Below are 24,229 nucleotides of genomic sequence, written 5' to 3' on the forward strand. Positions count from 1 at the left end.
TAAGATGTTGGCTCATCATTTTGATTAAACTGTGATGCCACAGTCAGGCTATAAACAAAGGTTCAGGCTGTAAACAAACGAACTCCCACAGGGAATCATTGTTCAGCTGAAGATGTTGGAAAAGCCCAAGGATAGTTGGAAAATATCTGCTTAAATCAACTAAAATGACTCAGATATATGCGAAGATAAGCAGTTCTTTGAATCATTTGTGAAAATAAATTGTAGTGCTTGAACAAAGAGAATATTGATCTGTTGTTTCATAGCAAGTGAACAATGTTTGATCATCTATAGCACCAAAAAGGTATTTTTCCAAAAAGTCCATATCTGCATTTTAGATCCAATTGACTCTTGTCCTTCATAATCTCATCTATCCTCACCTGAAATGCATTTACACCATTTATTTCAATTACTACATTTGACAGCAAATTCCACACACTTACCACTTTCTGGGTAAAGAATTTTCTTAATTGCCTATTTGATCTCTTTGTGACTTTCTTACATGGGTGTTAAACTACATCAACATCGATATAACTCAACAATTTGTCAAGTGTTTACTTTGCCAGTCTGTGCAAAGATTAAAGTACATGTCCAGTTACATGAAGTCAACTGTCAAAGTAAACTTCCAGACGCTTAGAAACAACTGACAAAAGAAATATCCAAAGATTTGTAAAAATCTAGTTATAATTATCAAGCTTTATAGTTTAGCTCCTATAATTTAAATTTTGCAAATGATTACCAAAAAGGAATTTGGGCAAAAATATTTTGAATTAAGAAAATATGTTTAGTTTCCTAAAACTAAAGTTCGACTGACCCAAGATTTATTGACCATCAGGTCAGAAGTGAGGATGTTTGCCAACAATAGAGCAATATGCAGCACCATTTGCGAGTCCTGAGATATTGAATCAGTCCATGTTCAAATGTTCCATGTTCCCGACTCAGGCGACTGACTGTGTGGAGTTTGCACATTCTCCCCGTGTCTGCGTGGGTTTCCTCCGGGTGCTCCGGTTTCCTCCCACAGTCACAAAGATGTGCGGGTTAGGTGAATTGGCCATGCTAAATTGCCCGTAGTGTTAGATTAAAAGGGGTAAATGTAGGGGTATGGGTGGGTTGCGCTTCGGCGGGTCGGTGTGGACTTGTTGGGCCGAAGGGCCTGTTTCCACACTGTAATCTAATCTAATCTAAATCTAATCAAATGCAACAAGATCTGGACAATACTTAGACTTGGGCTGACATGTAGCAAATAACATTCGCACTACACAAATGCTAGGCAATGGCCATCTCCAGTAAGAGTATCTAACTACCACCTATTAACATTCAATGGTGATACTATTATTGAATTTCCCACCACCAACATCCTGCGAGTTACTAGTGACCAGAAACACAATTAGACTTGCCACATAAACACAGTGGTTGCAAGAGCAGATCAAAGGCGAGGAATGCTTAATTGAATAACTCACAACGTATCCACCATCTACAAGGCACAAATCAGGAGTGTGATGGACTACACTTGCATGGATGAGTGCAGCTCCATCAACATTTAAAGAAACCATATAGGATGAAGCAGCCTGCTTGACTGACACCACATCCACTTCCTTACCACTGATACTCCGCAGCAGCAGTAGCTACTATCTACAAGATACACCGTAGAAATGCAGCAAAGGTTGTTAGATGGCACTTCCTAAATGCACAGCCACTTCCAGTGAGAAGAACAAAGAGGAGCAGATACATGGGAACCTGCAAGTTCTTGTCCAAGCCAATCACATCCTGACTTGGAAATATATTGCAATTCCTTCACTGTTGCTGGGTTGAAATCCTGGAATTTCGTCCCTAAGGGCATTATGGGTCAACCTGCAGCATATGAACTACAGAAGTTCAACACCATCTTCTCAATGGTAACTAGGAATGGGCAATAAATGCTGGCCTGCCAGAGATTTCAATGTCCCACAAGTTTTTTTTTAAAAAACGAATGAGATTAATAGTGTTGTTTCTTTTGCACAGAATGCCCCATTTCCCTCACTGCAATGGTATAAGTATTTCCTTGTAGGAACTTGCCATGCAAAAAACTTAAAACATACAAATGGCAAGTCTGTCTAATAGTTTGGTTTATTGAATTCAATCCTACAGCAAACTATGACCCATAAGGAGTAGTCTCTTTCATTTCTGAATCTAGCCTGAAGGGCAGCAACTTAAACACTATTTATATAAACTCCAACGAAGACAGGAAGCTTCTAAGATTCCGAGGCAATGCACATGTAACATACCTTAATATACATTCACAATGCTGAGATTTCCCTCCAAAAGACAGCTTAGGACTGCTAACCTTGGGTGATAAAATTGCAAGGCATGCTCTAAGAAGTGATTTTGGAGTATTCGTTGTACAGGTACATCACATTTGTGCATAGACTACATTTTTGTTAACTTCAAATCTGTAGGTCTTGAAACAGCCATCTGTTTCAGTCAATTATTAGAAGCTCATTGTCTCATCAACTCACCTGATAGAAAACTCATCAGCTGAACACAGAGGCACACTTAAAAGAATGTGCGCAGAATTTTACATTAACTTCATTATACTTTGTCTCAAAATTGTAACAGCCTGAGTAATGCCCAAGGCTAAATAACAATGTTGAAATCATAATATGCCAGAATACAATTTATCTTTAGACTTTTTTTGCACTGCAATATAGATTAATTCAGTCTTGTATAAAGAAAAAGGATTGAGGGCAGGACATTGTCAAAACTGCAAGATTATTTTCATGAAACATAACTTTCCGAAGCAGTTTAATAAAATCAAATGTTTCACTTTCTTTTGTTAAGTGCTAAACCAAGAGTTTTAAATTCAGTTCAATGTTTATGTTATTGTCACTAACTGCAACTTCTATACTAAGTTGTTCTGAACTTGTCACATACACCAAAAACAGCATTGTCTTATTATGGTCTGAGGCAAAGTCAATAGTTTCATGAAAGAAAAGCTTACCATAAAGTATTATTTTTTTCAAACAGAACATTACAGTAAATAAGGTTGTTTAGGGTTTAGAATAAATGCAATATACAATTCAGTCAATTACTGCTCAAAGTACAGTTTATTAAACTTGGAGTACTTCAAGTGTAAATATTGCGGTCTTATGTATATACACAAAATAAGAAGAAAAATCAGGGAGCATAAAAGAGACAAATGCACACATCAAATCACACAGTTAACTTACACTATTCATCTAGTTTCTATTTTCAACAAAAACCCATTAAACTTGTGATATACATTTTACATGTTAAATAACACAGATTATAAGTTGAGGGTTTGCGTGAAAACAAATGAGAAACAATATTATTCGGTATCATAGTAGTAAGGCTCAATTCCTGAAGAAGGGCTTATGCCCGAAACGTCGATTCTCCTGTTCCCTGGATGCTGCCTGACCTGCTGCGCTTTTCCAGCAACACATTTTCAGCTCAATCCAAAAAAACTCAAGTAAATGTTGTGCTCCACTTGTACCTATGCCTACTAATAACCAATTACTGGGTGGTCCAAGGCAAACCTGCAAACTGCCTTCAAAGTTTTCTATGTTAACTAACTGAAAAAATGTACATGTGCAAAACAGCTACAGATAGGTAGCTAGATAACTATGTTAACAATGGGAGCAGTTCTTATTTTCACATGAAAATAACTTAACAGCTTTTTGCTGTTTATCATAATCTAAAGAAATTGAATTGGCCACACACCAATCTCCCCGAGATGTCAATATGGTTCTGACTCGCACCAAAACGTTTGCTGTGTAACAGACATAAATACATGCTTATCTATTTCATATGTCACTGCATGTGGGAAAACTTCTAAGGAATGTGTTTCGGAGTAGGAAATCACATTGTGGGGACCCACAAAAGCATTAAACAACTAGGTCATCAACTTCTTCCAGACAAAATTCTGAAACACAAAAGAACAGGTTGGGATTTAAACTGCATAACCTCCAAAGAGGAGGAGTGGGGATCATTGCCAAGGAGCGCGGTGGAGGCCAGGACATTAAATGTCTTCAAGGCAGAGATTGAGAAATTCTTGATCTCACAAGGAATTAAGGGCTACGGGAAGAGTGCAGGTAAGTGGAGGTGAAATTCCCATCAGCCACGACTCCTATTCCTTTCAATCTCAATTGTTCATAAAATGCCAACTTCATGCTGTCTACTCACTGGATTGTTGCGTGCTGCCAGTCCAACTGCTTTGCTCATTGGCTGTACACATTAACAGAAGACTCAAAATCAACTTTCTAGTACTATGCAAAACTAGAAGTTCACTTCTTAAACTTAGCATCCTAAGAAGGGGAGACTAATAATCATGTAAAGAGTGGATGTGATGCAGAAACAATAAAAGTTTGGACATTCAATTATGTAGGTTCCAAGGTTTTTCATTAAAAGTTGGGAGTTCTTTGTGGAGGAGAAGAGGAGGAAAAGAGAGATCATGTATCTGCCAGGGAAGAGATTCCCTGGCATTTACACAGCCGTGAACAAATTCCAAGAACTATTTTGCAATTCTGCAGGAAGTTCAATGACATTATCAGAGTGTTCAGTCAGTAATGCATCTTCACATCCCACATCACCTAAATGCAAATAATAATGCTGAAGTCACCATTTCCCCATCACTAACTTACCTACAATCGCTATCAAACAGGACTCATATGGTCAGTATTCAAGTTATATGTTCTATTCATACACTTAATATTGTTGCAAGGCTCATAGACAAATCTCCACACTTTCATATGCTGAGAAGACAGTCTTCGAATTGAATTGAATTTATTGTCATATGTACCGAGGCACAGTGAAAAGCTTTGCCTTGCGAGCAATACAGGCAGATCACAGAGTTAAGTAGCATAGATAAGTAAATAATAGGTAAACAGCGGCAAAAACAAAAACACAGGTACAGGCGAATGTTCAGAGTTTGAGAGTCCATTCAGTATTCTAACAACAGTAGGGTAGAAACTGTTACAAAACCGGCTGGTGCATGAGTTCAGGCTTCTCTCCCTTCTCCACGATGGTAAAGGTTGTAGAAAAATATTGGCAGGGTGGGATGGAACTTTGAGAATGCTGGCAGCCTTTCCTTGACAGCCAGCCTGTTAGATGGATTCGAGAAATGGGAGGTTAGCCTTTGTGAATGTCTAGGCCGAGTTCACCACTCTCTGTAACAGTCTCCGATCCTGGATTGTACAGTTGCCATACCAGGTAGTGATACATCCAGACAGAATGTTCTTGATGGCGCACCTATAAAAGTTGGCAAGAGTATTCGCCGTCATGCCAAATTTCCTCAGTTGCCAAAGTAGAGACGTTATTGGGCGTTTGTAACCACTGCATCTACATGAAGAGTCCAAGAAAGTTTGTTGTGGATGACCACTTCCAGGAGCTTGACACACTCCGCTCGTTCCACCTCTGTGCTGTTAATGTGTAGGGGGGCATGAGTAACATCCCGCCGAAAGTCAATAATGCCGGTTTTGCCGGCATTGAGAGCTAGGTTGTTCTCAGTGCACCATTTTTCCAGGTCTTCACCTCCCATTGGAGTCTGTTTCATCGCCATCTGAGATTCGATAGGCTATGGTGGTGCCATCAGCGAACTTGTAAATAGCATTAGTCTGGTATTGGCGACGCAGTCATAGGTATACAGTGAGTACAGTAGGGGGCTGAATACGCATCCCCAGGGACTCCAGTGTTGAGTGTCAGCGAGGATGAAATGTTGTCCCTAATCTTCATTGATTGTGGCCTGTGGGTCAGGAAACAGAGGATCCAGTTGCAGAGAGTCACTAAGTTTAGTCAGAGATCACTAAGTTTAGTAATCAGTCTCGAGGAGTTGATCTACACATGCTCTGATTGCAGGGCCTGATCCTTTGTCAGGTCCCATCGCTTTCCTTTGATTCATACAAAGGAAAACTGATCTGACCTCCAATGCAATGACTGTTCAGATATGTTAGTCAGGACTTCTCGGAATAGGTGTTACCTTTCTGCCAAAATTCTGCTCAAAGCGAGCATAGAAGGCATTGAGATGATCTGGGAGGGATGTATCATCATCTGCTATCTTACACTGTCTCTTTTTAGAACCGGTGATGTCATTCAGTCCTTGCATGGTGTCTGTCTGGGTCTCTGGTTTGGATCGCTATTGGTCTTTGGCTGTCTTAACGGCTCTGCGAAGGGCATTCTTGGATTCCTTAGATTTGAGTGGATCTTCTGATTTGAAAGCCTCAGGCTGGGTTTTCAACAGGTTCTGTATGTCGTGATTCATCCAGAGTTTCCTTCTGGTGAACACCCAGATTGACTTCCTCGGTATGCAGTCCTCCACACACTTGCTGATAAAGTCTGTGATGGTGGTGGCGTACTTGTCCAAGGTACCTGTGGACTGTTTGAACATGGCCCAATCAGCCGATTCCAGACAGCACCAGAGTTGATCCTCTGCCTCCTCCGATGAGCAGTGGACCTGTATCTGCGGCGGTGTCTCCTGTTTGAGCTTTTGTCTGTAAGCCGGGAGAAGAAACATGGCATTGTGGTTGGAGTTCCCAAAATAAGGGCGGGGATGGAGCGGTAGGCATCCTTCACAGGATTGTAGCAGTGGTGTAAAATGTTCAGGCCCCTGGCGGGGCAAGTAATGTTCTGGTGGTACTTGGGTAACACCTTCCATAGATTGGCTTAATTGAAGTCGCCAGTTACAATAAACAGGGCCTTGGGTGTTCCATCTCCAGGGAGAGAGCAAATGAATGCGTGGCTGAGGAGCTGGTGCATGGGAGAAGGGTTTACATTTTTAGATCATTGGAATCTCTTCTGGGGTAGAAGTGACCTGTACATGAAGGACGAATTGTACCTGAATTGGAATGCTCGAGCTGCTCAGGAGGATATAAACTAGTGAGGTCGGGGTGTGAGACCCAGGGAGATAGTGAGGAACGAGATCAATCTGAGACTGGTACAGTTGGGAACAGAAGCGAGTCAAACAGTCAAGGCAGGAAGGAACAAAGCAGAGAAGAAGGTAGGAATGAAAAATTAAACTGCGTTTATTTCAGTGCAAGAGGCCTAACACGGAAGGCAGATGAGCCCAGGACATGGTTAGGAACTGTGATATCATAGCAATTACAGAAACCTGGCTCAGGGATGGACAGCTTAGTGTTCCAGGATACAAATGCTAGAGGAAGGATAGAAAAGGGGCAAGCGAGGCGGGGGAATGATGTGTTTGATAAGGGATAGCATTACAGCTGTACTTAGGAAAGATATATGTGGGAATACATCCAGGGAAGTTATTTGGGTGGAATTGAGAAATAAGAAAGGATGATCACCTTATTGGGATTGTTATAGACACCCTCATAGTCAGCAGGAAATTGAGAAACAAATTTGTAAGGAGATATCAATTAACTGTAAGAATAATAGGGTGTTATGGTAAGGGATTTTAACTTTCGAAACATAGAATGGGACTGCCATAGTGTTAAGAGTTTAGATGGAGAGGAATTTGTTAAGTGTGTGTAAGAAAATGTTCTGATTCAGTATGTGGATGTGCCTATTAGAGACGGTGCAAAACTTGACCTACTCTTGGGAAATAAGACAGGTGACTGGGGTGTCAGTGGGGGAGCACTTTGGGGCCAGTGACCATAATTTTATTAGTTTTAAAATAGTAATGAAAAAGGATAGACTGGATCTAAATGCTGAAGTTCTAAGTTGGAGGAAGGCTAATTTTGACAGTATTAGGCAAGAACTTTCAAAAGTTGATTGGGACAGATGTTCTCAGGTAAAGGGACAGCTGGAAAATGGGAACCCTTCAGAAATCAGATGATGAGAGTCCAGAGACAGTATATTCCTGTTAGAGTGAAAGGAAAGGCTAGTAGGTGTAGGGAATGCTGGATAGCTAGAGAAATTGAGGTTTTAGTTAAGAAAAAGAAGGAAGGACATGTCAGGTATAGACAGGAGAGATCAAGTGAATCCTTAGAGTATAAAGGCAGTCGGAGTAATTTCAGAGGGAAATCAGGAGGGGAAAACAGGGACATGAGCTAACTTTGGAAAATAGGGTTAAGGAAAATCCAAAGGGCTTTTATAAATACATAAGGATAAAAGAGTAACAAGGGAGAGAACAGCGCCCCTCAAAGAACAGCAAGGTAGCCTATGTGTGGAGCCACAGGAGATGCTAAATGAGTATTTTGCATCAGTGTTTACTGTGCAGAAGGAGATGGAAGATATAGAATTTGGGGAAATAGATGGTGATATCTTGAAAAATGTCCATTTAACAGAGGTGGTGGTACTGGATGTCTTGAAACGCACAGAAGTGGATAAATCCCCAGGATCTAATCAGGTGTAACTTAGAACTCTGTGGGAAGCTAGGGCAGTGATTGCTGGGCACCTTGCTGAGATACTTGTATCATCAATAGCACAGATGAGGTGCCAGAAGACTGGAGATTGGCTAATGTGGTATCACTATTTAAGAAAGGTGATAAGGAAAAGCCAGGGAACTATAGGCCAGTGACCCTGACGTCAGTGAGTAAGTTGTTGGATGGAATCTTGAGGGACAGGATGTACATGTATGTGGAAAAAAAAAGGACTGATTAGGGATAGTCAGCATGGCTTTGTGTGTGAGAAATCATGTCTCTCAAACTGGATTGCATTTTCTGAAGACGTAACAAAGTGGATTGATGAGGACAAAGCTCATCTATGTGGACTTCTGTAAGGCATTCAACAAGGTTTCCGACGGGAGACTGGTTAGATCTCATAGAATACAGGGAGAACTAGCCATTTGGATACAGAACTGGCTCGATGTAGAAGACAGAGGGTGGTAGTGGAGGTTGCTTTTCAGACTGGAGGCCTGTGACCATGGAGTGCCACAAGGATCAGTGCTGGATCCACTACTTTTCATTGTTTATATAAATGATTTGAAGATGAACATAGGATGAACATAGCAGATGAAATAAAATTGGAGGTGGAGTGGACAACCAAGAACATTACCTCACAGTACAATGAGATCTTGATCAAATGGGTCAGTGGGCTGCAGAGTGGCAGATGGCATTTAATTTAGATGTATGCAAGGCGCTGCATTATGGAAAAGCAAATCTTAGCAGGACTTATACACTTAATAGTAAGGTCCTGGGGAGTGTTGCTGAATAAAGAGACCTTGGATTACAGGTTCATAGTTCCTTGAAAGTAGAGTCACAGGTAGATAGGATTGTACATTTAATAGAATATTAGGAGGTTCGACACTTGTTCTGCCAAATAGGTTATAGTCCAACAGGTTTAATTGGAAACACTAGCTTTTGGAGCACTACTCCTTCATCAGACAGTTGTGCAGTATAAGATTGTAAGGCACAGAATTTATAACAAAAGTTTACAGTGTGAAATATATAATTTCAGTTACATCACATTGTAAACTTTTGCTATAAATTCTGTGTCTTACAATCTTATGCTCCACAACCACCTGATGAAGGAGCAGCGCCCTGAAAGCTAGTGCTTCCAATTAAACCTATTGGACTATACCCTGGTGTTGTGTAATTTTTAACTTTGTACACCCCAGTCCAACATCGGCATCTCCAAATCATGTCTGCCAAATAGTGCAGAGCACCTCAAAAGAGATCCAAGCTGTGGAAATATTGCTTTAGCAGATCTGTTCTATCACTTTTTGTGTGACACCATGGCATTTAACATGTCCAAGCTGTACACTTATGCAGGTGTTGTGTACCTGAAATACCTAGTCTGGATATGTTTCCAACATCTCAGTGACTGCAAACTCAATCTTCAGTTCACAGAGAGTATCATCTCCTTCCCAAGGTATCATCTAGTAGCCAACCCTTGATTTAGTAGGATGACTAATATAAAGAAGTTGACACTGTGGACTACCAGAAGATACTATGACTGCTTCCAGGATATCAAGTACTGTTCTGCACGATCTGCTTTCTATGGCTAGTGAACACCCAAGAAAGAGTACATGGCAGAATTAGCATATCACTCTAAGAATGTGTATTAGTCAGAGCAGGTGGACAAATAGTTAAGTTTTGTGAAACAAGAGGTTCAATTGACCATGACTCAAATCAGATAAGAACTTGCAGTTAACAATGGGGTGCTGCAGAGAAGGGTAATGTGTTAACAAGGTGGAAAAGTGTTCATTATATAGAGCCATTGAACAAGATAAAACAGCATTCAGTATGTAAAGTCAGTCAACAAGGTGAAAAGCCTTCATTATGTGAAGCCAGTTATTCATTGTGTAACAGCAGATGGCTTAATCTTTATTATTGACACTCACTGATTGTAATGGTCACCCAATTAATATGTATGGAAATGTGTTGCTGGAAAAGCGCAGCAGGTCAGGCAGCATCCAGGGAACAGGAGAATCGACGTTTCGGGCATAAGCCCTTCTTCAGGAAAGATTCCTGAAGAAGGGCTTATGCCCGAAATGTCGATTCTCCTGTTCCCTGGATGCTGCCTGACCTGCTGCGCTTTTCCATCAACACATTTCCAGCTCTGATCTCCAGCATCTGCAGACCTCACTTTCTCCTCAATTAATATGTATGTTGCCTTATCTAGACGCTCCTCCCTGTAAGTGACTATATAATTCCTTAAGAAACTGCTGTTCCAGAAAAGACCAAGAACTCATGTTTCTGTGCACATGGACGATCGTTCTCTCTCCCTCAATGGGTGGGAATCAGATAGCTTCCCAGTCAGATCTGGAGTCAGGCAGGGCTGCCCTCTCTCTCCTGCCTTGTTTGTGTGTTGCATAGATCCATTTGCCGAGTCCATCAGGAAGGATGCGAGCCTGAGAGGGGTGACTATTCCTTGCAGCGGGGGTCTGCAGGTTAAGGCCTCCCTGTACATGGATGACGTTGCCGTTTTCTGCTCGGATCCGCTGTCCGTGCACAGACTATGTGCATCTGTGACCAGTTCGAACGGGCCTCGGGGGCCAAGGTTAACCGAGGCAAGAGCGAAGCCATGCTCTTCGGGAACTGGGCCGACCAATCCTCTATCCCCTTCACCGTCAGGACTGACCACCTGAAGGTGCTGGGTATTTGGTTCGGTGGGGCTGGGACGTGCGCCAAGACCTGGGAGGAGCGGATCAGGAAGGCGAGACAGAAACTGGGCAGATGGGAGCAACGGTCGCTCTCCATCGCGGGTAAAAACCTGGTCATCAGGTGTGAGGTACTCTCAGTATTGTTATACGTGGCACTGGTCTGGCCTATCCCCAGAACCTGTGCCGCCGCAGTCACCCAGGCCATCTTCCACTTCGTGTGGAGATCAAAGATGGACCGGGTCCGAAGAGATGTAATGCACAAAGACCGGAGCAATGGGGGAAAAAACACACCCAATGCAACCCTCACCCTGATGGCCACCTTTGTGTGTGGCTGCATCAAGCTGTGCGTGGATTCCCGGTACGCAAACACCAAGTGTCACTACGTACTGAGGTTCTACCTCTCCCCAGTGTTGCGAAGGAAGGGCCTGGCCTTGCTGCGCGGAACGTTCCGAGTAGTTGGACCGTTCCGTACCACCTGTCCTTCGTGGAGAAATTTATCAAGAAAAACACCTTTGACCACAAGTCCATCAGGAAGTGGTCAGCACGTAGTGTCCTTGAGACCCTTCGGGAAAAGGAGAGGGCAGATCCTGTCGAGCAGTTCCCTGAGCAGACTGTCAAAGCCATTTGGCAGAATGCCTCATCGCCAGAACTTTCCAACAAGCACCAAGACATGGCTTGGCTGGTGGTGAGAAGGGCTCTGCCTGTGAGATCATTTATGCACGCCCGGACTCTCTGCCGCACCGCACGCTGCCCTCAAAGCGGCAGCGAGGGGGACGAGACTGTCACACACCTCCTTCTGGAATGTGCCTATGCAGAGGAAGTCTGGAGAGGAATGCAGTGGTGTTTGTCGAGGTTCGTCCCGAGCAGCGCCGTGACGCGGGACTCCGTGCTCTACGGCCTGTTCCCCGGGACGCACACCGAGACGAACATCAACTGTGCCTGGAGGATCATCAACTCGGTGAAGGACGCTCTCTGGGTGGTCCGAAACCTGTTGATCTTCCAGCTGAAGGAGTTGACCCCGACTGAGTGTTGCAGACTGGCACATTCCAAGGTCCAGGACTACCTGTTGAGGGACGCGCTGAAGCTTGGGGCAGCTGCTGCCAAGGCGCAGTGGGGAAAGACCACCGTCTAACATCTGCCTGCCTAAGAAGAACAGGGGGCCCACGCAGTCATTTGGGCTCCGCTGGTGCCTCAGCTCAATGTAATCGCACCAACCTGTTATTAGGAATGATTACCCTGTTTCGATACGCAAAGAAATGGAATGTTTACAGAATGATGACATGTCCAATTGTATAGATTAAATTATATATGAATAAAGTATATTTTTGAAATAAAAAAAATCGTTCTCTCTCCCTCCAGGACCCGAAACAAAGATGAAGGAGGTAAAACTATACTGTGCCTCTGAGCATTTTACTTCGACTGGGAGGGGGGGGGGCAGGACGAAAACACCTGTAAAGCAATAAATGTGCGGTCATTTCCTTCATCATGGGGAGAACAGTAACCCTAGAAAAGCTAGATGCTTTCTCAGCATGCTTTGTATCTAGTGAAAAATAATTAAATGTATTTAGCTCTCAACGAAGCAAGGGGGCCTCAGTGTTCTCCTTCATACAGTGGTGGTTTCAAACTGTAAGCTGTTACAAATAACATACAACCAGCCTGGAAGGAGCAAGATGCATGAAACTTCACTGTCACAGTCACCTTTATAATCAGTGGTAACATGCTCCTTGCCCTGCTCTTGTAGCTATGGCCACAGCAGCTACTACGTTTCAGTGAGTACATTATCACTGAAACACAAAGGTCTCAAACATTGTTTCTTGGTCAAGCTCACGTAGAATAAATCCCCGGTTGGATAGACATAGTTGGGATCCCCTTCTCACCATCTCTTTCCTTTCTCTTCCACAAACTTGTCCTGCTAGATGTTACCTCTGTTCATTCTCCAAGTCATGCTGTTGTCAAAGGGGAAAGCCTGCAAATGCATTCATGTTCAAGCTTAACTGATTTGTTCAGAATTCTTGAAGTTAACAAAAAGTCCATAAGTACCTGCCAGGTCACTCTTGTCGATCTTTGCAACTTGAAATAACAATACAAAATGCCAAACTCTTGTGGAATTGAAGCAAAAGAAAAAGAAAATCAACCAGCCTATCAAAATAGAGTCAGATGATCCCTTTAAATACCACTGCTTGGCAGGTTGTAGGTCTTCAGTTATATGTGGTTACAAGAATGCATTAGCTGGAGCATTAAGTGCCAAAATGACAGCATGGACACAAAATCAACAGTCTATGCTTCACTCCATAAGTAGGTCCTTGCTGCAGACATCATTTCGCTGTTCTGAGAATAATCAAAATCCCCAAAACAGGTACAATAAGTCCAAAGTCTTGTCCAGTGTTCAGCAAGAAGATACGGCAATGAAAAGTCAGCATCTGCAGCAACACTCGTCAGTCTGACCCAAACGATCTTCAGAGAACAATAAGTTTTAATTTAAGTTGCCAGATTTCTTTGCCTCTTCCCTGAAAGTAGCTCTATTATCCAAAACTCAATTCCACACACTAAGACAATTGTTTTGTGGTATGATAGCTTAATCTATAATGGGGTATTTCAGCTTCATTAACCATGGTGAAAAGACCTAAATTTACAAGACATGCAGTTTGCAAGCTCAGGATGTTATCCTCTATGATTTCCATTGTGTCAAGTATGAAAGCATTTTCTTACCTAATCCAGATGCATAAATAGCTTTAACAGATTTCTTCATTTTTTGCAGCACACCACGATCTACATCCAATGCCTAAATATAAAAAAAACACATGAGAGAAAGCAAAACATTTAAGAGGAAAAGAGAATTGAAAAATCTAAACCAACTTATTTTATACAATTTATTAATTAATTTCAATAATTGGGACAGTTATTAACAGTTGGGAAAACTGCAACCCCCCCACCCAATATATACTGTCTTCCACTCTTACCACATAGCTTCCCTTTCATTCTTTTCCTACTTTCACCTCCTTAAATCCTATTACATTTCTAACCTTTCTTTCCTCAAGAGAGCTTCAACCAAAAATATTTACTCTTCTTTACACAGAGGCTGCCTGATATGCTGAGTATTCCCTGCGTTTTCTGTTTCAATTTCAGATTTAACCAAGTTAACCAACATAAGCAAGGTGGCAGCAGAGTAGCAGTGCAACATGAGAACTCCTGTCCAGGGCTCAGCTGCTCTATTCGCTTTTACTTTTTTTCTTTCACTGTGTTCTTTTCTTACTTTAATCTACTTACCTTCCGTGGAGAACGAGTTTGTGCAGCATGGAGAACAGCGCAAAGGAGAGTGAGCCCAGAGCATGGAAGATCGAACCACTGTGGGGTAAGTGAGCCCAATGTGATGGCCAGAGGTGTTCCATGGCATCTGCACTGGCATCAAGAGAAGGCAGCCTGAGGCGGTGGCAAGAGCAGGCAGCCCCAGATCTCCCAGCATCTGCAGCAGCGGAAGCACAAACGCGATCAAACTTACATTCTGAAGACTGTTCAGTCATGGAGGTAGCAGCGATGACAGCATCGCAGCTTCAACAGATCCAGTGTGTGGCTACACACTGGAATAGGTACTTTGGTGGTCAGCGGCGTTGCGGTTCATTGTTGTCTGGAGCATGACAGCGACTTGGGACCTGGAGATTGAGTCCAATATGAGAAAAGGGAGCTCAACTTGGCAGTGAGGGATGTGCCCCAGCATCTACAGCAGCGGCGAGAGCAGATAGCCAAGGTCTGCCGGAGAGTGGAGCGGAGGAGATCAAGCCCTTGAAGGTAGTGTGAGCTCAGTGTGGCTAAGCACTTAAGACAGTTAAACATTTTACTTTAAATTTCTTTACTTTTCTATCTAATACTAAGGAGGACTGTGATGTTTAACCTTTATTTTCTTTTTCTGCTTTGTACTTAGGTACCTAAGATGGCACTGGGAATGGCAACACTGTATACTTTTCACTGTACTCATATATCTGTACTTGAGTACACATGACAATAAAAGTCTAATTCTAATTTTAATCTAATACTAATTCTAAGATTTCAGCATCGATAGTATTTTGCTTTTGTCCCAAAAACTTCACATAGTTTGATCATTGAGTAACTCAATGATGCAACATTACAAAAGAGGCCAGTCAGCCTATCAAGCCTTTCCAGGCTCTTTGAAAAAGTTACCTAATTTGTACCAATTCCACTCTCTTTCCTGTAGAGCTCTACATAAAAATTTCCCATTAAAAATATTTGTTAAATTCTCAGTTGAACATGTACCAAACATTCTGCTCCTGTACTCCCTTTAAAATTGTAAGTTCAATTTACATTCCCTTTCCACATTCTAAAACAAAAATGAACCACATCACATCATAGCCATCATCAAATTGAATGGTGGTTCTGGCTTGAAGGGCTGAATGGCCTAATCCTGCTCATATTTTCTTTGTTTCTACGTCACCAAAATTAAATTTCAACAGCCACATGCATGCTAATTTCTTTCATTTGTTTACCTGTCAACATCCTCCTCATCCAAGCATAAGGCATTACTGTAAAGCATGAAAAACAGTAGTGCTAATGCACTTTTGGGAAGCAACACTATATACTTTCATCTAGTCTTAAAAGTACAATTTATGACTCCATCAGTTACAGTTACACAATTAACTTTGTATCCATGTCATCACTTTCTCCCTAATGGGACTCAAGCGGTTTGCTAAATCCATTGTGTATTACTATATCAAATTTATTTTTAAAATTCATATACACCACAATACTTTAAACATAAATCTCAATCAAGTTATTTCTGATTTATCTTCCTTCTATTGCTCAGTACTTTGTCTTAGTAAACTTTCTTATAGTCACTACCACTTTAATGTCATTAGTTTCAAACTTTGCCAAAAGCCTTTTGTGGTACAGTATTGCCTCAAATCCCACTTGAAAATGTATTTATCACCCTTATCAATTCTCTCTGCTGTTTCAAAAACATCAACTGAATTAGTCAAACATGATTATCCTTCAACAAATCCACGCTAGGCCTATTTTTGTTAACCAATGTTTTTTTCCAGCAAGTTCCATTTAATTCTGTTCCAGACTGCCAAAGTTTCAGCACCACTGATGTCAGACTGACCAATCAATAATTATCTCTCTCATTCCTGAGGAGAGTTGTGGTATTTGCAACCTGCTAGTTCGCTGACACTAGTCACATATCTAAAAAGAATTGGAAGATTGTAGGTAGAACATCTGCAAATTCCATCCTTAATTCCCTCTGCAAGCATGGATATATCCTTCCATCTAGACCAGATGGCTTTCCTATTTTGAATGCTCCATTCTTTTCAGTATCTCTATCTATTTTGATGCTGTTCAATTTCTCTGCTTTATCCTTTGTGACATTAGGAGCATGTTCCTCTTTAACGAAGAGAATCACAAAATACTCATTTAGCACCTCAGCAATGCCTTCTACTTCCAATGAGGATCTCCTTTATAAACACAAAAAGAAATCAAGTTACCAGTTTCCCAACTTTACTATGAGGATCCATCACAATTTAGGATCTTCTCAATTCAAACAGAAAAATAAGCACAGATTAATATGAATTCCAAAGACTGTTTTTGGAAGGACAGTGACAATGTTTGTTCACTTAAAAAAAATTCACTTGAAGAGAAACACAAAGACAGTGGATGCCGAGTACCTTAACATCAGCTCAAGAAACTCTACAGTTCTAAAAAGAGATGAGAAAGTTGCTTGTATCAAAATTAAGCATTAAATTTAATAGCTCAATTTTGATGCAGATACTCTTTTGCAAGACCAATAATAAAACTATAGGCACTGACAGGAGGACAGAAAATGGGCGGCATGATGGCACAGTGGTTAGCAATGCTACCTCACAGCGCCAGAGACCCGGGTTCAATTCCCGCCTCAGGCGACTGACTGTGTGGAGTTTGCACGTTCTCTCCGTGTCTGCGTGGGTTTCCTCCCACAGTCCAAAGATGTGCAGGTCAGGTGAATTGGCCATGCTAAATTGCCCGTAGTGTTAGGTATAGGGGTAAATGTAGGGGTATGGGTGTGTTGCGCTTCGGCGGGGAGGTGTGGACTTGTTGGGCCGAAGGGCCTGTTTCTACACTGTAATGTAATGTAATCTAATCTAATCTAAAAATCCTATTCTAGCTAAACAATTATTTATTCCCAATTACCCATCAATAACCTCAAAGGGGAGTCTCTTTTTCAGAGACGAACTCGTGGAATTTCAGTTTTCTGTATATACTGAACACTAATAGGAGGGGGTGTAGGTTGGGCCTGGTAGCTGCATGATATAGAAAATTGTGTTGTAAATCAGCACATATGTTCTTAAAATGGCAGATAATGGAATATCTGGAAATGCTGACAAATCAAAATTAATATTGCCTATAAAGACTTATCTAACCAAAATACTCTTAGCAGTGTTGAGAGATTAGCAATATAGACTAACTCAGGAATAACTCCTTTATTATTTGGTAGACTTGGATACTGATTTAAAAACAGGCATGCTGTTTGAATATTTACTTTTTTCTTAACATTTTTGGCTTGGAGCTGTGAACTATGAGCTGAAGATGACATTTGGACTGTGACTAGCAGCTTGTATTAAAAAAAACCTTTTGAGGCCAGATCTGAAAATTAATTGCAGGGTGATTCTTGTTAAAAAGTGCTCTATAGATGCTTTGACTCTGGAGATGCCTTATGGTTAAGCAGTTGGCAGATGTTGAATGTAAAGTGGGACCTCATGGGAAGATAGTCAATTTAGTAGGGAGAGACCAAAGTTTGAACTGTGTTTAAGTTGGAATAATTGTGCCTGTGAAAGCTACAGGACAGAGGTTTGATTGCTCCCTTATTGTCCTCTCATGGTCAACTTACTGAAACTTCAGATGCTAAAATGTTCGTTAGAAGAAGAATTAAACGAATATCCCTCAGAGCCTACTAGTAGCTTTTTGCATGTATCAGAAACCAAGATGGAATCCAACATGCCAGTGATGTTACAGATGATGGAGACTGCCTAAGTGAACTGGCCAGTTACATCTAATGTATTTTTCCCTTTTGGTTTATTTTTTAACTGCATCTGTTTGTCTATCTTTCCTTGTGAGACAGTGGTGGCTACAATTCAAGTGAATTGTCTTTAAATCTTAGAATTTAATTACAGTGGAACCTCGATTATCTGTATTTCAGATTATCCGAAGAAGATTTCAAGGTCCCACAAAAATATTACATCAAAGAGCTTAGTGCATTTGATTTACCTGTACTGAAGAACATGTGAAAACGCTGGCAATAACAAAGAAACAGATGCAGCTCAAGCATCAGCAACTGGATATTTCTTAGGTAAGGGTTATTACACAGCCCTTAGCAAAAGCAAAGGTTTTACAGTATTCCTGTCACTTTACCAAGCCATTCATGAAAAAAATGGCAAAGAACGTAAGCGCATGCACGAGGCAGTGCTTCTGTCTTTCTATCACAAGACTAACTGACAAATGCTCTGTGATTGTAGAAGCTGTTCGGGACCTTATTTAATACCGTCTTCACCACTCCTTGCCAAATGTTAACTACCGCTGCATTTTTAAAAGGTTTCCTTGTCTTATCATTGCTTTATTTTCATCATCATGTGAAATCTGTGATTATCTGAAATATCAATTATCCAAATGAAATAGTACCCATCTCGTTCAGATAATCGAGGTTCCTCTGTATTTTACCTACTGTTGAACTTTGCTCAGCTAAAGTTACCATATTGTTAGTAAATTGCTAATTCTTTTGTTTGAGCTCTAAACTCAGTGTCTAGTCTTGACTGTTCACAAAGCCTGGTACTGATTATTCAAAATGTCTGGTTAGAAATCACTGAGGTCAATTTTGAGGATCACTGAGCATTTTAATTTTACTATACTGCAAGTACAGGCATTGGGGAGGGGGGGGAACAGGGAAGCTGTATTGCTTTGCCTGTCTCCATACTGAAGACTGTCCAAGCCATTCAACTTGTAGTCATTAAGTTAGGTATTAAAATTCAAAGGAAGCAATTATTTATACTACATCAAAAAAGGATGTTGATTGGTTACCAAATCGGCTCAAAGCTTGCCGTTATACAAACATCACTACAGGACATCAGTAGAATAAAAACATGCTATACTTTGTTTAGTTCCATCTACAATATTTTAGTGAAGATTAACTTTTCAATGGAAACAAAAGTAGCATTTGATATGCCTTGGTATCCAAACTGCATGAAATTTGACATCTAAGTTTTACACTTCTTGTTCGAATGATCGACATTATAAGAAGTGAACCATAAAACCATAGAAATGTTCCAGCACAAAGTGGCCATTAAACCCAGTGTGACTTCATCACCTGAATAAACTATCCTCCCAATAAAATCCCACATATCAGCATCTGATGCATAGCTTTGCAGGTTTCAGCGTTTCAAGCTGCTTTTAAATACATTTGAGACTTTCTGCCTCAACCAAACTGGACAGCAAATTCCAGACACCCATCACCCTCTGGTTGAAAAATGTTTTCCTCATGCTCCCTCTAATGCTTGTGCTAACCACCCCAGTAAGTGATCTTTCCACAGAGGGTAAACCGGTCTTCACTGTACACACTATCCAAGCTCTTCATTATTTTGCACGTCAATTAAGGCAACTCTTATCCTCCTCTGTTCTAAGGAAAACAACTCTAGGTCATCCAATCTTTCCTCATACCCGCAATTTTCAAGACCTGGCAACGTTATTGAAGGACTTATCATTGCTGTCTGAAGAGCAATTATCCAAACAGTAATATGGTGACAAAAATTGTACTCAGAAATTCAGCTATGACCCAACAGTGTATTATATTGTTCCAGTACCGTACCCTGGGTTACACATTCAATGTCTCGTCCATCAAAGTAAAGCGGTATACGTACCTTCTAGAGAACGGCATTGCAGTGGTAATGTTCCTACCTCTGAGCCAGGAGGCCTGGGTTCAAGACACACTTCTTCCAATGGTGAGTAACAACAACTCTGAAGAGGATTTTGATTAAAACAGGATACGGATCAAAAATTCCCATATGTCTTATTTTTTACCTTCTATCACCTTCATGAACCTATGGACATGGATTCCAATGTGTCCCTTTTCTTTAGCCCTCACACAATCCTCCTGTTTATTGGATATTCCCTTGTTTTCCTTTCCATATCCGAATGTGTAGCACTTAGACTTATCCAGATCGAAGTCCATTTCCCACTTTTTGTCCACTCAACAAACCACTGAGATCTTCCTCAATAGAGTTTAGAAGATGAGAGGGAGCTTTGTTTTTGAATGGGGGATTGATATGGTAGTCTAGAACCAGAGGAGGAATTTATTCTCTCACAGGTTAGTCAATTTGTGGAATTCTTTACAAGAGGTGATTGTAGGTACTGGGTCACTGACAATTGCCAAGACTAAAAGAGACCGATTTTTAATCAGTAATAGAATCCAGAGTTATAGGGGAAAGGCAGGAAAATGGAATGGAGGATTGTCAGATCAGCCATGGTCTCACTGAATGGCAAATAGCTTACTTCTGCTCCTAAATCTTTTGTGTCCAATAAGGTCATAGAATCATAGAACCCCCTACAGTACAGAAGGAGGCCATTGCGTCCATAGAATCTACACCCAAAGAGCATCCCACCCAGACCCAGCCCCCATCATATCCCGTAACACCACATTTACCATTGCTAGCCTGCACATCCCTGAATGCTAGATAATTTCACATGACTAATCCATCTAACCTGCATATTTCTGAACTATGGGAGGAAACTGGAACACCACAAGGAAACACACACAGAAAAGGGATGAACATACAAACTCCACACAGACAGTTGTCCGAGGCTGTAATGAAACCCGGGTCCCTGGCGCTGTGAGATAGTATTGTTAACCACTGAGCCACTGTGCCACCCTCTATCAGGTTATATCAACTATACAGCCAACTTTGCGTTGTCTGTAAATTTCCCAACAATGCCTCTCATATTTAATCTAAATTATTAATATATATCTAAAACTGGATGTAGGTTTGCTCGCTGAGCTGGAAGGTTCATTTCCAGACATTTTGTCACCCTATTAGGTAACATGGGCCTCAGGTGAAGCATTGTACATGATTCTTGCTTTCTATTTATATGTTTGAGTTTCTTTAGGTTGGTGATGTCATTTCCTGCGATGTCACTTCTTGTTCTTTTTCTCAGGGGGTGGTAGATGGGGTCTAACTCAATGTGTTTGTTGAGAGAGTTCTGGTTGGAATGCCATGCTTCTAGGAATTCTCGTGCATGTCTCTGTTTGGCTTGTCCTAAGATGGATGTGCTGTCCCAGTCGAAGTGGTGTCCTTCCTCATCTCTATCCTTACTTAACTCTGAGCTATGAAATGGGAGTTGAACTCTAGTCTCTGGGGCATTAGACCCAGCCTTTGGATCACTCCTGTAACACAATCACTATGCTACCATTCCTTTAGGAATTTAATCCTAGGTTAATCTTCCCAATTTATAAATCAGTCTTGTATATGATTTTCAACTATAATCAGCAAAACAGCTAATGCTGATTTATCTTGACACTAATGCAATAATTTTAAGGGTGTTGATCATTTCATTAAGAAACTGTGTATATTGACTGTATCAAACGTAGGTAACCTTAACAACAAATACTTTTTAAATTAATTTTTGGTATTTTCTTGTTTAAATTTGTGATCATTTTTGTTTGTAGTAAAAAAAGCTACCAGTGCACAAATTGCTGTCTGTATTTGATAATACAAGAAAAAGAATTCATTGACTCAATATTTGGGTATTCTGAGTGTTAACAAGTATTCAATCAAGACTGGGTGATATAATGATGACTGTGAAACCATTGTCGATTATCAGAAAAACCACGTGGTTCCCCAATGAGAAGGTAGCTGTCCATACTTGGTCTAGTCTACATGTGACTCCAGATTCATAGTAAAGTGATTGACTCTTAAATATCCCCAGAACAAATTAGAGATGGGCAATAAACAATGGCCTGGCCAGGGCCACTCACATCCTGTGCAACAAATCAACATAAAATATAGGATAGTTTGGTAAACTCCATCATCATATACTTCTAGATTCAAGCTGGGGTGGTAAAGTTCTTCAGTGAAAAATTAAGCAGAGGTTAAATGATTTGTCTGGTTTCCTGACATCCATTTATTGATATTTTGAACTGTGATTTTTCTTACAATTGGGCACTTCCTGTGGGCAAGTGCAACCAGTATCACACACCCCTACCATTAAATGACTAATTGTTGACAGGAGAGCAGAATCAACCAAAATGACCTATATTACAATTTGAATTTTCCCTTTCTGCCAATTGTCCAAATTTTATTCATCCTCCACATTCAGAATAAGTTGTGATTCCTTTAGGTCAGCAGCGGATCTAAAGAACTTAAGGTGACTATTGTTTAGTGTCTTGTAATGAACTTAAATTAGGTATGTTTACTGAACAGTCCTTTTCTTGTACTACCAATATTTCTTCTGAAAAGTGAATGGGTGTGGATTGGAATCATGCCTAGTTCAAAGGAAGATAACTGATTATTATTGCTGAAAGTCATTACTGCAGGAGTCCTTTGCCTAACAATCTTGAGCTGCCTCATCAATGATCTTCCCTCCAATATAAAATTAGAAGTGGGGATGTTTGCTGATAATTATAAATGATGCTCAGCAATGTGCAACTCCTCAGATTAAGAAGCAGTCCAAGTCTAGATGTAGCAAGAGCTTGACAACATCCAGATTTGGGGTGACAAGTAGCAAGTAACATCTGTGCCACACAAAACCCCAGTGCAATGTCCAACTTTAAAAACAGAATCTGAGCATCACCGAATCACCCACTATCAACACCTGGGGGCTCATCACTGACCAGAAACTGAACTAGATTCATGATATAAATACGATGGCTACAAGAATAGGTTGGAGGGTAGAAATTCTGCATCATGCAACATAGTTCCTGATTTGCCAAAGCCTGTTCAATCTCCTACAATGTGCAAGTCAGGAGTGTGGAAATACTCTCCACTTGCCTGGACGAATGCAGTTCCAATAATATTGAAACAGCTCTTTCAATTGCCACTACTTCTGCAAACATTCACTCCATCCACAACTGACACATAGTAGAAGGTTATACCATATGCAAGAGGCACTGCAGAAATGTACCAAGGTTTTGAGAAAGCACCTTCCAAACTCTCAACAACTACCATCTAGAAGGACAAAGGCAGAAGATGGATGGGAACACCACCATCTGCAAGTGTTCCTCCAGGGCACACACCATCCCAATTTGGAAATATAATCGTCATTCCTCTATCTTGGTTCAAAATCTAAGAATTGTCCTCCTGACAGGACTGTTAGGTATACCTGAACACCTATACCAGTTCAAAGAGGCAGCTCACCACCACTCTCTCAAGGGTGAAGAAGGACAATAATAAATAATGGCCTAGCTAGTGAAGCCCACATCCCTGAATATAATATTTACAGCACAAGAATTTATTAAAAAGATTTGTAGAGCTACCATGTTACTCCAGAAAAGTTTTTTTTTAAAACTGTTAAACACTTTCAAAATTATTTTTAAAATTCTACAATTGTTTCCACAAATTTGCATTGATATTATGCAGTATAATTTTATACAGTAATTCCAAAATGAGAAACTGCTGCACGACATATAACTGATGGCAGAAGCTGCTGTTAACAATTCAGTCAGGCACTGTTAGTGGGTGAGGAATAGCGACTAGATATCTAAATACTTCTCCTGATTCAGCCACAAGGAATGCCAATGATCTTGAATTGAGCAGCATTTCTTCCGTACTCACTCCACATTGACTTTTTTTTGAGCAACGACATTTTCTCTTGCCCTCTAAATTAATCACTCCTTCAAAAGTTTAATTATTAATAAGGGAAATAAATTGTGTAAAGAGAATTAGATTGAATATGTTTTTGCATACTTTTGCCTTGACATGATTTGTCATAACATGAACTTCACAGGAAATGTCTGTCAACTCGGTTCAATCAATCAACATTGTTTCTCCTCTTCTATTCTCGCCTGAAAATAATAAAATCTTGAGTTAGGGATCTGCACAGGTGTAGATATTGGCCCAGGTATTCCTATCTCAGTGGTAGTTACCCAAAGTGTTTTTAATCCTTAATTCCCTAGAGTCATCTGCATCAGGAATTTTGCACAGTCCTATGTGCAACTTAAGTCTACTTTGCTCTTAATACAAGGGGGTCATTGGAACATCTGGGGTAGTAATTTGT

At 40.8% G+C, this 24,229-nt stretch overlaps 1 protein-coding gene across 1 annotated transcript in view; it reads right to left on the reverse strand.

Annotated features, from left to right (window-relative positions):
- Window positions 1-24,229, reverse strand: part of asap2a (ArfGAP with SH3 domain, ankyrin repeat and PH domain 2a) — a 195,813-nt gene that overhangs the window by 118,464 nt on the left and 53,120 nt on the right. Inside the window, exon 2 of the mRNA XM_087977838.1 lies at window positions 13,700-13,772. Coding sequence (XP_087833964.1) covers window positions 13,700-13,772 — 73 coding nt within the window. The remainder of the gene's footprint in view (window positions 1-13,699; window positions 13,773-24,229) is intronic.

This window comes from Chiloscyllium plagiosum, unplaced genomic scaffold, assembly GCF_037043375.1.
Source record: "Chiloscyllium plagiosum isolate Xiang-an unplaced genomic scaffold, Cpla_swu_hap1 HiC_scaffold_3, whole genome shotgun sequence".
NCBI classification, from domain to species: domain Eukaryota; kingdom Metazoa; phylum Chordata; class Chondrichthyes; order Orectolobiformes; family Hemiscylliidae; genus Chiloscyllium; species Chiloscyllium plagiosum.